At 34.0% G+C, this 16,939-nt stretch overlaps 2 protein-coding genes and 1 long non-coding RNA gene across 10 annotated transcripts; 2 read left to right on the top strand and 1 right to left on the bottom strand.

The window, feature by feature from the left end:
* Positions 1 to 3,828: 3,828 nt before the first annotated feature.
* LOC123919875 lies at positions 3,829 to 4,973 on the bottom strand. Its single transcript, XR_006813343.1, has 3 exons — positions 4,925 to 4,973; positions 4,174 to 4,242; positions 3,829 to 4,071 (listed from the first exon to the last, which is right to left on the bottom strand). It is a non-coding gene; the product is annotated as an uncharacterized LOC123919875 (long non-coding RNA).
* A 1,666-nt stretch (positions 4,974 to 6,639) lies between these two features.
* On the top strand, positions 6,640 to 9,802 carry LOC123919830. 8 transcript variants are annotated; one of them, XM_045971890.1, is made up of 4 exons: positions 6,640 to 6,844; positions 7,298 to 7,342; positions 8,372 to 9,155; positions 9,368 to 9,802. In XM_045971890.1, exons 3-4 carry the CDS (start codon positions 8,372 to 8,374, stop codon positions 9,421 to 9,423), a joined length of 840 nt encoding a protein of 279 aa, XP_045827846.1. In that variant the 5' UTR covers positions 6,640 to 6,844; positions 7,298 to 7,342; the 3' UTR covers positions 9,424 to 9,802. The 8 variants fall into 8 exon arrangements, with proteins under 8 accessions (XP_045827846.1, XP_045827819.1, XP_045827827.1 ...); XM_045971863.1 differs by having other exon boundaries at positions 6,640 to 6,848; XM_045971871.1 differs by having other exon boundaries at positions 6,640 to 6,852.
* A 1,490-nt stretch (positions 9,803 to 11,292) lies between these two features.
* Positions 11,293 to 16,616, top strand: LOC123919819 (glycerol-3-phosphate dehydrogenase SDP6, mitochondrial-like). Its single transcript, XM_045971829.1, has 7 exons — positions 11,293 to 12,029; positions 12,353 to 12,826; positions 13,269 to 13,600; positions 13,941 to 14,101; positions 14,256 to 14,514; positions 15,451 to 15,749; positions 16,031 to 16,616. Coding segments are annotated over exons 1-7 (1,890 nt in total). The 5' UTR covers positions 11,293 to 11,665; the 3' UTR covers positions 16,032 to 16,616.
* The last annotated feature ends 323 nt before the right edge of the window (positions 16,617 to 16,939 follow it).

Genomic DNA, 16,939 nt, shown 5'->3' with positions numbered 1-16,939 from the left:
TGTAATCACTAGAAATAGCTGATTTTCTTGTCCTAGTAGACCTTCTTAATGTTGGATCAACATTTTCTTATGGATTATGTTGTTCAACTAATTGCTCATCATTTTCATGAATTTGATGATCAATTTGATCTATTGGAATATCAACATTTTGTGGAATCTCAATGATTGGTGGTTGATCAACATCCATTTGAACTTGAGGGATATTGTGAACAACAATCAATCTATCACTCGAAACTGAAGGTTGGGACTCTATATGATCATGCACAGAAACTATGTTCCTGATTTAATCACTCCCACTAATCAAGTGATCTTTAAGAAACTTTAAATTTCTTGACTCCACAATCCTAGTTGTGTGAGATGGACAATAAAATCTATAACCTTTAGACCTTTCGGCATATCCAATGAAATACCCACTAATGGTCCTCGGTTCTAGTTTCTTCTCTTGTGGGTTATAAATCCTAACCTTAGACGAACATCCCTAAACGTGCATATGTCGCAAAATCGGTTTCCAACCTTTAAATGATTCAAAAGGTGTCCTTAGGACAGCCTTGGATGGAACCCGATTGAGAATATACACACCCGTCTTTAATGCTTCATTCCACAAGGATTTAGGAAGATTAGAGTTGCTAACCATACTCCGCACCACGTCCAATAAAGTTCGGTTTCTTCTTTCTGCAACACCATTTTGGTTCGGAGAACCGGGCATGATATATTAGGCAACAATCCCATGTTCTTGAAGAAACTCAGCATATGGACCAGGTGCTTGTCCATATTCAGTGTATCTACCATAGTATTCATCACCCCGATATGATCTCACAATTTTTATTTGCTTTCCACATTGGTTCTCAACTTCTACCTTAAAGGCTTTGAAGGCATCCAATGCTTCATTCATTTTTTTTTTTTATTTTTTATTATGAAGCAAATAAATATTCATATATCGTGAGTAATCATCTATGAATGTGATAAAATATTTCTAACCATGTGCATCCATACCTGGACAACATATGTATGAATTATTTCTAATATGCTTGAACTTCTATTGGCACCCTTCTTGGAAACGTTGGTCTGCTTTCCCTTAATGCAGTCAATACAAGTTTCAAAGTCAGCAAAATCTAGAGTATTAGGTACCCCATATTTTACTAGCCTTTTAATTCTCTCTATGGAGATATGTCCTAATCTCCGATGCCATAACATAGAAGAACTCTAGTTAATATTACACCGCTTAATGCCAATTTGAACATGCATTTAACTATAAATGGATTCATTTTGTAAATTAATACGATAAAGACCATCAGACAATATACCATTCCCCACACGTTCCAAATTATAAAATAATTCAAATGACGTGTCTTTAAAATGAAAGGAATATCCAAAAGGCACAAGTCAAGAAACTGAAATCAAGTTTCGTGAGAAACTTGGTACATAAAAGGTCCTTTCTAATTTCAAAACAAAACCATTATTCAGAATTAAAATGCAAGTTCCAATAGCCTCCACATGTGAGCCCATCCTGCTTCCTGATAGGACAGTTCACTCACTTTCTACTGGCTTCCTTAAGTCTTGCATACCTTGCAAGGAGTTTGCTATATGGATTGTTGATCCATAATCAATCCACCAGGTGTTTATATTAACATTAGTCATATTAGATCAATAACTAACAAGAGAGAATGAATTATCTTTGAGCTCAGAAACTTTATGTTTGATATAAGAATAAACAATAGATTTATAAGTTGAAAAATTCCAAAGACTCGTGTCAAAATTTTTGAGACATATATATTATCTGTAATGTATGTATTACCAATGTAAACATACCCCAAAATAAATCTTGTAACATAAAATTACCTGCGGGCTAAATTTTAATGTGATAAGATTTATTTAAACTTCACGATAGAATTTTCAAATTACATACACAACAACATACTTTACGTGCATAAAATAATTTGTTTTTCTATCCAAAATTAATACTTTATGATAAAACTATCAAATTATGTACCAATTCATAATTCCTGCGGGTAAGTTATGAAAATAATTTGACATTCTATCCTAATTAATCATACAAATATAGCAAAAATTCCTGTAGGATAAGATTCACTATACCACATATGATTAATCACAATGTTATGTCTAATTCCTTATGTGACCATAAGAAAACCTTAGAAAATAATTTTAATTAATTAAGGGTGCTGTGGCTAATCCAAAATCAATTAAAATTATAAAAGTCACTAGACATAACAACTGAATTATATGAGAGAATAAATTTGTGTATATCATGATGATAAAATCCTCATATACAATTGCAAAATTAAAATATAATTGAACCATCATATGCAATTGTACAACTAAAACATAATAAAATTCTCATATGCAGTTGTATTAATAAAATATAATATTATCTATTTGATTTATTTATGCATAAACTCATTACAAAATAATAAAGCATAATTACTTAATTAATCAGAAAACATAATATGTAACATATAAAACCGCAACACAACAATAATTTAACAGAATTTGTTACCTGCTGCAGTGGTCATGAAGCCAATCCTCTTACTGAATGGACTTGTGTTCGAGTCCCTGAATCTATTTTGCTCTACTATTTTTCTTCAAATATCGTGCAGCGAATATATATTACTGATGTAGTTTTATAAATGTAACGAACACATAGCCAAAGCGGTCACAACATGGTGCTATAGTACCAGGGACGCGGGTTCAAGTCCCAGGTTTCCCAATTTACCTTTTTTTTTTTTTTAATGCTACTGTTCATCTTCAACCTTGAGCGGGTCAGTTCGACCCGATTTTATGGCCCACGAATCCGAATTGAAACCCGACAATTTCAGATCAATTAAAACATGGAAAATAACAATCATTAACCTAGAAATACTATACAAAGGATTTCCATTATAATTTTGATTTTAATCTTGACTAAAAAGGTTTAAATCAAAATACCCAAAACATAAAAAAAAACTCAAACTTTAAAACAATTCTTAATATTCTCGGCACTATTTAGATTGATTCAAATAAGAGAAAGCTTAGAAACTCAATGAAACGAAGATTTCTCATAATATTTTGCAATAACAATGCCTTAAACTTAAATTAAAATGAAATCTTCAAATTTTACCGAAAATGGAAAAACTGGAACAATGAACAAGGCAGAGGCAGTAACGCTCTGATACCAAATGTAACATTAATTCAATTGATCCTATGTTCCTGACAACAAAAGAACAACAAGATCAATAAACAAAATGCGGAAAATAGGAACTTAAACAATTACCTCCAGCCATTGTTATAGTGTTGTGAATGTACATTCTTTGAGTCTTCTAAGCTCTTACTCTCAACTATATAGATGGTGTATATATTTCTGAATAATGGAATGAGAGTAAGCTTAGGGACCAAAGACTATTATATATGCTTGATTCTACCATCAAGAATAAACAAGCCATTACCACCCAATTAATTGTCATTAATCTTATGACTAATTAGCAACCAAAACCTCCATAACCTATGGACCATTAAAAGTGAGGTTTTATTAACAATAATTTGTAAAGTAAAACCGATAAATTATTACAGTTTGATTATATTGTATTGATTAAAATTACTTTTAAATGAATTATAAAAAAAATACCTTTAAATGTGTAATTATCAAAATAAATTTGTATAAAATGTTGTTTGATTATACTATCTATTGTTTGTTCTTCTTTAAGTTAATGCTGTAAAACTATAAACTTTGAAAGGGAAAAGGAAATAACAGAAAAATATGGATAAAAACACCATCTAAGGATAACTAGTAGAGAAAATATACTGCAAAAATGACAAAAACGATGAGAAGAAAATAACAATTACCCAACATGACCAAAGAAATGCAGAGAAAACAATCAAAAGCTGATGAGATGCAACTATAAACCAGTTCATACATATTTTTTGACTTCCGCGGCAGCGAATTGATATAATTATAATTAATAATGATAACAATATATAAACCGGCATACCATCAAAGGACAGCTTCCATTCTTGAATAATGATAGTGTTTGCTCATGCTGTGATTTGCAACCACTTATTGACACCGCATTCCAACCCCTGAATACATTATTTAACTTACCATTAGTAGCTATTACAATTATACCAGGTATATATTATTAAAAAAAATGTAAACATATTGCAACAATAGTAGCATAATACTCTTGTTGAAGCATTTTTTCAACTCGTGTGGTTTCCCATTTGTACAAAACAAAAACCAATACTCGATTCCTGAAAAAGATTCAAGATCTTAGCAAACAGAGAAAGTTGACAACAGTAAAAAAAAAAAGGAGGCTATTGAATGAACACAGAATGACAGGAAGGCATTGTTGGGTATGCCTTGAAATTTTGGTTATAAGAAGTCGGAGTTTTTTCAAGTTTTGGAGCTGCAGACTCATGGGCGCAGGGTGAGCCGATGATTAAGACATCACTGCCTGCTGCGCCAGGCGCAGGCCCATGGGCGCGCGGCGTGCCTATGAGCACATATTTGATTTGTTAATTTTTTGTGGAAATTTTTTTTTTTGGACGGCATTCTGACTTGGATTTGTTTTATTTTAAAATAAATTTTTTACTAATTTTTTGGCATATATTTTTCTATAAATATGGAGTGTTTTATTTTATTCATAGAAAAATAAAAGAGCTAACTCAAGAGTCAAGAGAGTAGAGATGTAGAGGCAAGAATTAAGGTTTGCCACCACACAAGAGCTATGGTTTTAGAGAGGAAAAAAAGTTTTCTCTTGATATAACTCTAGGGTGGGCGAACTATCTTTGTGGTACACCTTGGGAAACACTTATTAAATTAAGTCTCTTAGCCACGAGAAGAGATTCAGGTTTTGGGTAGAATTAGGATTAATTCTTATAACCCAATTAAATTAAAAAACATAAACAAAAATAAAAATTTAAGAGTGTGTACATGTTCATTCTTCTTCATTTTGTTCTTCCAAAACATAAACATGTATCATGTGTCTTGTCATTTAAAGAATCTGTCAAACCATCGAAACTAAAGGTTAAATGAAGAGATGATCAAATGTCTAAATTTTTTAAAGATGTGACCAAATGTCTAAATTTTTTAAAATAGGAGAATTAAAATTGAGCAAAAATAAAATAAAGGGACCATAATTGTTAGTTTTTTTTTTATAAGCAAAAATATGTATTTATAAGGGAGTATTAGGGGTACTTCAACCCTTACAAAGAGATAATTAACCGCTTTCTAAGCAAGTTAAATGATTGATACACCAATCGGAAAAAGCGTAGCTTAAGTTACGCCATCTTCTACTTATAAACCAACGCCACGAGAAGAGTTTAATGTTCGTCATTAAACTATCTAAACAGATTGAGACTCCTCTAAAAATGATGTTATTTCTCAAAGACCAAATATACCATGTTGCTGCACACCATATCAGATGCTTCACCTTCCTAAATCGATGGGACTTCAATAGTTCACCAAAATGCATAAAATGAGCCCAACTAACAACCTGCATAGTTGCTTCAAATCCCAACCAATCGAATATCTCAGTCTATATCCTTTGTGCAAATGGACATAGGAAGAAAAGATGATCAATATCCTTTGTGCGGGAGGGGCCATGTTCTAGGCCGAGCTTAGACGCTCGGAACACAAATCAACGAGCTTGTGTAGCCGAGACAGCCCCTAACTTCCGGACATATCATAAATGCTCGGGATACCAACGGTTACTTCTCTATGGCTTCTGTAACGTCAAACCACCGGAATGATGAGCATTAACTGCACATCAAGGCTCCTTAGCCGTTTTCCGGCAGCCACTTGATGGCCTTTAATGCCATCAAGGGCCTTGGCCCTGTGCTGGGGGCTATATATACGTGAACACATTTCACTTCCAATGTACGTATATTTTAGCTAAAGAAAACCTTACTCCACACCAAAACTGACTTGAGCGTCGGAGTGCCTGCAGGTACACAACCCCCCTCTGCTTCAACAGGGGCTTCACCGTCATCAACGCCGGCGCGGTCGCACACTTCTGGTCAGACACGATCAGGCCACTTGAAGCAAATCTTTACTTCTTCCGGTTTTTAATACAAGAAAAATGTTACTTTTTTTAGATTCATTGAGAATCTAATGTATCTAGTCCATATTTTTATAAGTGGAGTGTCCCGGGTTTGAACCCGGGCTTCTGTACATATAGTGCAATGTCCTTACCAACTGAGCTAAGCTCACGGGGACAATATCTAGTCCATATATTATTGACTAGATACATTAAATTTTCGATGAATTTAAAGATAATGTAAGAATTTTCTTTATTAAGGACCAGAGGGTGTAGTTTGATAGGGAAGACATACTTATTAAATAAATCATTAGTCAGTTTAATGTTAAAATATACTAAATCCGTCCCAAAATAAATGAGCTAGTCGACCATATTCACATTTGTCAATCCACAACTTTCATCATTAATATATTAAATTATCTATTATTAAAAATTATATATTTTGAAAATATTCATCGAGACAAATCAAACAACATCTTATATGTTAATATCATATGAATTGTAGACAAAGTCAAAAATAAGTCATTTATTTTAGAAAAGATAGAGTACTACCAATCATCAATTAATTTAATGACGATCAAACCACTTGATGCAACAACTGACCGTCGAACCAATTGTGGTAAAAGAAAAGAAAAAAGATAGAGACAAAATATATATGCCAAGTAGATGTGTGAGCGAGGTAAACGAAATTAGTGTTGTTGTCTTGTTGGTGTGCGTGTGTGTGTGAAACAACAACAACCGAAGAGAAGGCTCCTTGTCTCTGACTCTGTGTCTGCGTGTGCACTCATCACCATCTTATCTTCATTCGCTTCTGTGTTAGTACGTACGTTTTCTCTTTTTTTCAGATCACAAAATGCTCCCTCTGACTCTCTTAATTTCCCCTTATTATTATTAGCTCCACTGAAGAGGGTATTCAAATCAATTTCCCATGTTATTTTTCCCCCCTTTACAACACCAAAGGTTGCCTTAATATTTTATTTATCATTTAAATACTACTACTTTATATAATTATATCTGATCTGAATGTGGTTTAAATTAATTTTTTCTGAAAAGTAAAATTTTATTTTATTTTGACTTTGATAATTGATACATATTGTCTCTACACTCTCTATAGTAGCCACCAAACATTAATCTACTTTATATGTTGTTTTTTATTATTTATTTATTTTCATTTGTCTTGAATTTCACAAGTGTGCATTATCTGGCTGAAGCAGAATTATTTGGTCTTAAACATAGGGTATGATTTTGCTTATGGCCTTTTTTTGCAGGTGTTTTTCTAAAGGTGTTACCCTAATAAATTGATGTGCTAAGAGGTTAGACTGATCTACCCTCTATTTACAAATATTATTCTTTTTTATTGTTTTTTTTAGTTAAAACATATGTAAGTTCTTATATACATTTATGTAAGAAAATGTGAAGCAGAGAGTTATGAAATTATGGCTATAGTCACTTTTGAAGTTTGAAATAGTATTTACTAGGTGGTCATTGTGATTCACATTTTGTGACACAGTTCAGATTATGTTTAACAAACATGAAATTTGTGAGTGGAAGAGAGCAACGATAAGGGATGGATTGGAGACAGAAACTATAATATGTCTAGGGAGTTTGCATGTGTCCTCATTTTCCACCATGATTATTTAGATTTCTTCTCGTAGATTTCAGCTTGGGAGCCTAATGTTCTTTGAATGGGGCTACTAATTTGGTGTTTGTGTGTGAATCAATAGACTTCATAAGCTTCTAAGTTTATCTATTAGGCTCCTCTTGAAATTTCCATTTCTTTTAGAACCTTCATGGGTGGGAAGGTTATGATTTGGCGTCTTTGTTTGGCTTTCTAGACTCCCATTTGTAAAAGCAAATCCTGTTTAGTGCGTGGTCAATAACTATATAATTACTCCTCTCTAAGCCTCCATTGGTTCAATCTTACACATCAATGATGCAGTAATTCTAGGTATATCTCAATCGGAGTTTTGAAGTGTAAGAATTTTGATTTCAATTTTTCAGCTCAAAATCACTAGAGACAGATAAAGTTATTATGTAATTCATTCATGTATGTATTGATACATAGGTCTTTGAATCATATTCAGAATGTACATTTCATCTGTTTTTATCAGTTAAAGTGTAGAATGTACTTCTCATCATATATGATACGATCTACTGCAATACTTGTTAGGATTTTGGATCAAGACTAAGAAAGAACTGTATCATTCTAATGGCTGTCTAAATTAGCCTTTTGTATGAGCAAATGTTGATTTGGCTTTTTAATCTCTTTGTTTTATCGTAATTATCTAACTGTTTCGTTCTTTGACAATGTCAATGATGACCTATACTTTATCTTTAGGAAGATGCATGAATTCTCTACAGTTGATGGTTTTGTGGAGATAAGTGAATGCATGGCGGATATGATCAAGTATGTCGCTAACGAACCGTCCGTGGGGCTTTACTTTATCCAACAACATGCTCAAAATGCAGTGCCGAATGTCATCAAAGCTGACAAAAATATCGTCGAAAAGGTTCACGAAACAACTTTGCACACTGAAGACTTGGAGGACTCTATTACAGCAGTTCGATCAATGAAAGAGTGTGGATTTTCCATAGTTGATGAGATGATAGGAGATATAAACAAATCTCTGGAAATTATGAAAACAAAAAGAGGGTTAATCCATTCATCAACATCAACACCAAAGTCTCAGTCAGAAAGAACTAGTTTTTGGGGTAATCATGCATTTCATGCTCAGGAAAGCGGCGATAAAAAGAGTAGTTATTTTTCAAATGTTCTAAAGTCGGCAAAACAGAAAGTTAGCAATCTCAAGTGGCAACAACCTGATGGTAAAGGATCCATAGATTCCAAGGAAGCGAAGTTACAATATCCTGGTTTTCCATTATCGAACACAGCAGGCGGCATAACATCTTTACAAGTAACCGAACCCGATGAATTGCCTGTATCAAGTCAGGTTGAAGACGAGTCTCCACACGAACAGACCGATGATAGTGATATTAGCATTAAATTATTGTCACTATCAGAAAGATTTGATGATTTCAAAGCTATTAAAGAAGCTAAACTAGAGGAGTGGCTTGAAGGAACTAGCAACCATGATGATTATTGCGATACGGATGATGAAAAAAGAGGTTAGTTTGGTTACACTTGATAAAAAAACTTCAGCCTATATATACTATTGTGTATAATATTTAACAATCTCGGAATAGATATTATTCATTAAATGCTTTGCTATGCTATAAGACATTCTTTGAACAAACATGATACAGTATCGGATTATTCAACGTATCGCACTGCATTATTTTTTCCTGAAACATCAATGTTGATTTCATTATGTCAACAGGTAAGAAGCTTCTCAAGAATGACGAGGCGATGATAATTGCAAACAGTGTCCTTTAAGGTGAAGTACTACATTGCACACTGTTCAGCTATGAACCACCGTGATAAGCCCGGTTGTAGCATGTACGCAATTTCAAATGAATTAAATTTTACTATTTTAGTCCTTAGAGCTTTGAGAAGATTCAAGTCTTGTAATTACAAAATGGACCCTGTTATATAGTGTGTCTGTTGAAATGTTAATTGTTCAGGGGTCCTTGTTTTGAGTCTAACCTAAGTCCTACAAGTGACATTGACAGTGCATTAGTTTTTAAGTGATGTATGTACAGAGAGAATTCCAAACTACAATTTTTTTAGTTTTGGTTGTTGAAAATGTTGCTAGTTTTATCAATGCATTGCAGTTCCTTCCCGTGTATGAAATAATATATTTATTTTTCTAACATATATCACGGATAATCTACCTTTCAATTGAAGGGTCAGCTGGATTACCACCATATTTCTTTTTGAGACTTTCAGTGTTAGTTGGTTGAGTGATGGTAGAGATGAAACCATCAACTGTAAATCTTGTTACATGATCTTTAATTAAAAACAAAAAAATCATGTCAGAATTTTTAATTAACAACCTAATATGATTATTTTTGTATTTTATAAATGCTTATTATCTCGTAACCAAAACACTGATCAAAAGGCGAAGGATGGCAATCAACCAACGTCAGTAAGATAGAGATCGATCACACCAAGTATTAGTTGAGCTCTTCACAACTAAGAGGGTCCGGCTTAAGGATAAAGGACGACCACAGTCGCGATCTTTCCTGTAGTGATCCAATGCTCGATTGACCATAGGAGGGTACTGACACTAATGGTGCATTTTTCACAAGAAGCGAGCCACTTTGAAATTAGGTTTTGAGACTAACAAAGGAGAGGGGGGGTCCAAGTCTTATAAACATGACGTTATAAAAGGACACTGGATAAATGATTCTCTTCTATGAGATTTTCTCATGTGCAAATTCTTACATCTTACAATAGTCAAAAATTGTTATCTCAATCATGAACCCGGATTCTCTCAATTGTGTTAATCACTTGAGAAAAAGCGGTTAGTATTTGCACCATTAAAATTTAACATTTTCAATTATTTAAATTTGTTATTTTTCAATCTAAGGTCTTGAAATAGACTGCATGGTAAATTTACTGGAGAGACGAATCATTCAAACCATAAAAATGACTTGAAATTGTTAAATTCTCTTCCCCCCCCCCCCCCCTCTGGTATTAAATTCTCTTTACTACTCTCGAAATCAAAGTATATACATGATTTGTTAAAAAGTATAATAAAAAATCAGACATACTAATGCTGAATGAATAATTAGTTTCATAGTAAGTACAAAAAATTGAAACAATGTGCGAATAAACTAATTGTCTATTGAACAAATAAACAATTAAATCAAAGTACTATAAATTTTTTATTTTTTAAGTTTAATTAATTACTAATATAATTATGCCAAAAAAATTACTAATATACTATTTGGTCAATAAATAATTAAATGATTGTAAAGAATGAAAAATTGCATAGAAGAGAGAGTAGTAAGATAAAGAAAAAAAAAAAGGTCATACTAGCACATCACATGAGTTTTGAGTTTTGACTTTCTCAACTCTTTTTTTTGTCAAACTTTCTCAACTCTTTGAAACTTAAAAAAAATGACATTGACCTTTTCGGATCCAGATTTGCTGCAGTAAATATTAACACAGTTTCCCGCTGTTTCAAATCACAGCCACTGATTTCTGATCGGACAGCTGTGATCAATCTATCTATATTCAATCCGAGCCACTGATTCAGATCGAACGGTCCTTGGCTGTTACAGCGTCCTGCTGTTACAGCGTCCTGCTGTAACAGCAGGAAATCCGTTTCCGACCTGTCCCTATTTTTGTAAGTAGAAACACAAAAAACAAGTGCCCTTAAAGTTTGTGCCACGTGTCATCAGTTCTATACTTAACTCTTACCCTTTGACCCTACAACATATAACCACCCCACACGTCACACAACACACACGATGTTTTTTTTTTTTTTTTGATAAGCACAAACACACGATGTTGATTGTTGAATACCCTCATCATACTCGTGATTTCACCGACCACATCACCGCAACAATCCCATAATCATAATCATAATCATAATCACAAATAAAGAAATAAAATATTCCCAATTTATTGCTGAATTTAATTCATTAATTTATTACAATAATCACCGTTTCCGCCACCGCGCTTATCCCGATCGTGATTTTCGTTTCTTTTTTCTCATCATCATACCGCCATGACTAGAATGAGAAAACTCACCGTCGCCGTTGGTGCGGTTATCGCCACCACATACGGTGGCGCCGTGATTCTTCACAATCCTTCGATCTCCGCCAGTGACTACGGTGGCGGTTCTCATCTCGAAACTCTTCGGAAAAAGCTACATGCTCCTGATGCTGTAGTTCCGTCGAGGGAGACGCTTCAGTCGGCTTTGAAGGCCGCTAACAAGGCCAATCCTCTCGATGTTCTTGTTATTGGCGGTGGTGCTACTGGTACTGGCGCTGCACTTGATGCCGTGACTCGTGGACTCAAGGTTGGACTCGTTGAACGGGAGGATTTCGCTTCCGGTACTTCGTCGCGATCCACGAAGCTTCTTCATGGAGGTACATTACTTGCAACGGAATAATCAAATGAATCATGCGTTTATCTTTTCTTTTTTTAATTTCGTGTCACTATTGCTTTTAATTTTATAATATATATATAGTGATAATGAGTTTTCATTGTTTTTTATTTGATGACGATGATGATGATTAACTTTAAAATATTCAATTATATATAATATAATTACGGCTTAATAGATTTAAAATGTGATTTTTAACTATTTAATGTTTCTAATTGTCTGTATGTGTAATGTGCGAATATAAGATGCAAATGAGTTTTTAATACTCGTTTTCGCCTTTTAATACTTGTTTTTGTGAACTGTTAGGTGTTCGTTACTTGGAGAAAGCCGTTTTTAATCTCGACTATGGACAATACAAGTTAGTACTTCATGCACTTGATGAGCGTAAACGGGTTATTGATAATGCACCACACCTATGCCATGCATTGCCGTGCATGACACCGTGTTTTAGCTGGTTTGAAGTAGTGTACTACTGGGCGGGTTTGAAAATGTACGATTTGGTCGCAGGAAGACAATTGCTGCACTTATCAAGATACTATTCCAGAAAAGAATCTGTTGAGCTCTTTCCGACTTTAGCAAGGGAAGGAAATGGTAGAAGTCTAAGTGGCACTGTTGTTTATTATGATGGGCAGATGAATGATTCGCGGCTTAATGTTGGACTTGCCTGCACTGCTGCTTTAGCTGGCGCGGCTGTGCTGAACCATGCAGAAGTGGTATCCTTATTGAAGGATGATGCTGGACAACGGATAATTGGTGCACGCATTCGAAACAATTTAACTGGTAACTTTTCTCTTAATTTTTAACTGTAACCACACCCCCACTCCCATAAGAGAATCAACCTCTGCAGCCGGAGTAGAACAGTTGGTGTTATGTAAATGTAAAATAAATGTGGAACTTTAGTGTTATCTATAAGATTGTTTTACTTACTAAGCAATTGATCAATAAGGTTGTTAGTTTTATCCATAAGGTTGTTTCAATTACTAATACTAAGCAATTGATCAATGTCATCTAACAATAAATATACTAGTTAATATGCACTGAAAGATGACTAACTTGCATGTGAGTGTGGGATGTGCAGTAAAATAAATTCAGCTTCTTCATGAATGTGTGCCATATACAATTGGGGGAGCATTTTTGTGTCTTAAAATAAAAAATGAAAATTTATTATTTTTGCCTTCATAGATAATTACATTTGTTTGTTATTTTTTGTAATGTAATGCAGGCGAGGAATTTGATACATATGCAAAAGTGATTGTGAATGCAAGTGGGCCATTTTGTGATGCTTTAAGGAAAATGGCTGACAAAAATGCACAAGAAATGATTGCTCCTAGCAGTGGTGTACATATTATACTCCCTGATTACTATTCTCCTGAGGGAATGGGCTTAATTGTTCCTAAAACTAAGGATGGTCGTGTTGTTTTCATGCTTCCATGGATGGGGCGAACCATTGCTGGAACAACAGATTCTAATACTAGCATTACATATCTTCCGGAACCACATGAAGATGAAATACAATTTATATTGGATGCAATATCTGATTACCTTAATGTTAAGGTATGCTGTACCTGCCAGTATAGATGATTTCTTATCTCACTATGTTTTCTCTTATTTTCTGATGGATTGGTATATAAAACAAAATGATGTTTAATTCATGTAGCTAACCCCACTTAGTAGGAAAGCCTGTAGTTTTTGTCATGTTTTTTTTACTCTTATTTCTGCTGTTAGATTAAGAATTACAAGTTCTCTTAGGTATTGTTTGTTTGGAAATACATTAGACTGTCTTACGAAAAAAATAATGAAAGACTCTATTTCTTGCCAATCAATTTAGATGTTTGCATTTTCCGTTTCACGCTGTTTTATAATTGGTAATAAATAACAGTGCAATTTTCTTTAGGTTCGCCGTGCCGATGTTCTTTCTGCTTGGAGTGGCATTCGCCCATTAGCAGTGGATCCAACAGCAAAAAATACCGAGAGTATCTCAAGGGATCATATTGTCTGTGAAGATTACCCTGGTTTGGTCACCATCACTGGTGGCAAGTGGACTACCTATCGCAGGTAATGATTTAATGAGCAGCTTGTTGAGGTTTGTTTAGATGTGGTTTCACTGAGTATGCTTGATATGTTATTGTATTTGATAATCTAGTTACTCTAGTTTACCACACACAAAGTTTCTATGTACATGAATATTGTTATGATTTCTGTGTTTCAGCATGGCAGAAGATGCTGTTAATGCAGCTATAAAATCTGGAAAGCTGACCCCTGCCTATGGATGTATGACCAACAACCTCTCCATTGTTGGTGGTGAAGGGTGGGATCCTTCTTCTTTTACAGTTCTTGCTCAACAGTATAAGCGCATGAAAAGTACACACAGTGGTAAAGTTGTTCCTGGGGTAATGGACTCTGCTGCTGCAAGGCATTTGTCTCATGCATATGGAACGCTGGCTGAGCGTGTGGCTGCCATTGCTCAGGTTTGCTTGAATTGCTTTATATTTCATAATGTTTATTTCATTAAGCAACAAAACCTGTATAGATTCATCTTACATAAAATGGACTGGGTGATTTTGGTAGCATCTTTGATTTGGAGTTATTTAACAACTTTTCAGTTATTACTGGAGTGCTCATATTTAAAGAAGAACACAGTGCCCTGCTTTGTGTTTTTCTTTCCATTTGTTTATATTTAACGATGTACCTTCATCCTTATGTCTGTGTAATATTGTTTTAAAATAGTTCAATGACTTTCTGTTTTGGTTGAATTTGTTTTTATTATTTTAGAATTTCAAAGATCAAGCCAGATTTGCGTAAATGACACCATTTACACTTATTATGGGTATGAGACCATGGTCAAAATTTGAAACACTTTTGCATGTAATTTGGGTAGAAATGATGCTTAGGTGAAAGTTGTGGTAGTACCTATCATAAAAAAGATGATAGAGTTTTGCCTTGGATGATTTCCATGTGCGGAAAAGATCTATGAAAACCTCAGTGAGGAGATTACATCAGATGAAGAGTAGCCTAATAATTTAAGGTTGGAGGAAACTAAAAAAGTTGTATGTCAAACCATTGAAAATGATTTACATTTAAACAGAATCTCATTAGACGTGATTTTTTTATAGGATAACCAACCCCACCCAATTTGGGTAAAAAAGCCTTTGCTGTCGCTGTAGTGAATTTTTTGATCTTGTAAACCATAGTAATTAGTAAGGCCATTTGTTCCAATTCTCTTTTGTTTTAATGTTTTTTTGGGAGTGGTAATGTTGATTCGTTGATATTTGCAACATCCTCTTTTGGGGATCTTTGTGGTATGGTAATAATAATGTTTAATCGAGCTTGTGTTGTATAAGTTTCATTTGAGCTTTATTGTTTCATAAATGTTGAGATAAAATTGACTCTATTTTGTATTTCAGAATGAAAATTTGGGCAAGCGACTTGCCCATGGTTACCCATATCTAGAGGCAGAGGTAGCCTACTGTGCTCGTAATGAATATTGTGAATCTGCTATTGATTTCATTGCAAGGAGGACTCGTCTTGCTTTCCTTGAAACTGATGCAGCAAGAAGGGCATTGCCTCGTGTGATCGAAATATTGGCAAATGAGCACAAATGGGACAATTCAAGGGAGAAGGAAGAGTTGCAGAAGGCTACAGATTTTTTGAAGACTTTTAAATCCTCAAAAAATGCCCAGTTTCATGATGGGAAGCACACTTAGTAAGTGAAAAAAAACAATACACATAAGTTATTATATATTAAATACTGCAGTTATAGGTTATAGCAAATAGTTCATGGTTTTTCAAAATATAAAAAGGATCACAGGCTCACTCTGCAATTCCCTCAATATTTATTTCAATTTTCTATGATGTCCCAGATTCAAATCTAGGAGTTCAAAACTATATATCAATAGCACCCAAAAAAACTCCATGTCAATGATATTATCACATACCAAACATTTTGATAGAGTATTATACTAACTTTTCTTTAAATTTTCTCAGGTTGATGACTTGAACGAGAAGAAAGTTTTCACACAACAAACATTTTGGTATTCATTACCGCGGATCAATTGGTGACTAAGCTCGCCATAGAGAGTGGCTACGCACATATTTAAAATCAATTTTTACACAGATTTGTCTCACAATTGCCTGCAAAAATAACGTTGGCAAGTTGAATAGATTTTTTTGCACAAAAATAACCTGCCAAAATAATTTTCTTGAGATTGATTTGACTCTCTACCTCCACCAAAGTTTGACAGAGATATTTATCTATATATTTACATTGAGTTATCAAAAGTTTACTTAAGTGAAGGAGTGTTTCATGTTACTTTTGCGTTGAATGCGACCATCTACTTGTTATAATGGTAGCCTAAAACCTTTGCATGGAGAAAGAAAAAATGAAGAATCCTACAACTATAGAATTGCAACTGTACTTTGTAGTTAGAAAAACACCTGCTGCAGAAGTTAGTTTCTTTTATTTTGATATTTAAGGAAACAATATTATGTAAGAAAAAATTACCATCATGCTTATTGCGAAAGACATGTAAGCCAAAGAAATATATTAAATCAAATTAAGCACAAGGTGTGCAAACCTAATATTATCACCAAACCACCTCCCAACCTTCACATCATTCATAAACCTAATACTATTAATATATCTTTGCCACTAACTAGAAGCTCTATTGCCCCCACTATCCACCTGGCCATCTCATATTTAGTTGTCAAAATCTTAAACTACAAATTTTATCCATAGTTTACGAACCTCTAGACCTCCATATTCCTTATAAAGACAACTTTTATCCTATTTAATCCATTTTATTTTCTTAGACTTCTCACTCCCACCACCCTATAGAAAAACTTTAAAAATTGATTCAATTAAAAAAATGGCCTTAAAGAAGGAAAGAAAGTAAA

The sequence above is a fragment of the Trifolium pratense genome, linkage group LG1, assembly GCF_020283565.1.
Source record: "Trifolium pratense cultivar HEN17-A07 linkage group LG1, ARS_RC_1.1, whole genome shotgun sequence".
In the NCBI taxonomy this organism is placed as follows: Eukaryota; Viridiplantae; Streptophyta; class Magnoliopsida; order Fabales; family Fabaceae; genus Trifolium; species Trifolium pratense.
This window is presented reverse-complemented; position numbering and strand designations above follow the sequence as displayed.

Coding starts and splice junctions, on each gene's coding strand:
- LOC123919830 (XM_045971890.1), top strand. CDS start 8,372: ATGCATGAATTCTCTACAGTTGATGGTTTTGTGGAGATAAGTGAATGC. Junction 9,156..9,367: donor TACGGATGATGAAAAAAGAG/GTTAGTTTGGTT, acceptor TTATGTCAACAG/GTAAGAAGCTTCTCAAGAAT.
- LOC123919819 (XM_045971829.1), top strand. CDS start 11,666: ATGACTAGAATGAGAAAACTCACCGTCGCCGTTGGTGCGGTTATCGCC. Junction 12,030..12,352: donor CACGAAGCTTCTTCATGGAG/GTACATTACTTG, acceptor GTGAACTGTTAG/GTGTTCGTTACTTGGAGAAA. Junction 13,601..13,940: donor CTGATTACCTTAATGTTAAG/GTATGCTGTACC, acceptor AATTTTCTTTAG/GTTCGCCGTGCCGATGTTCT.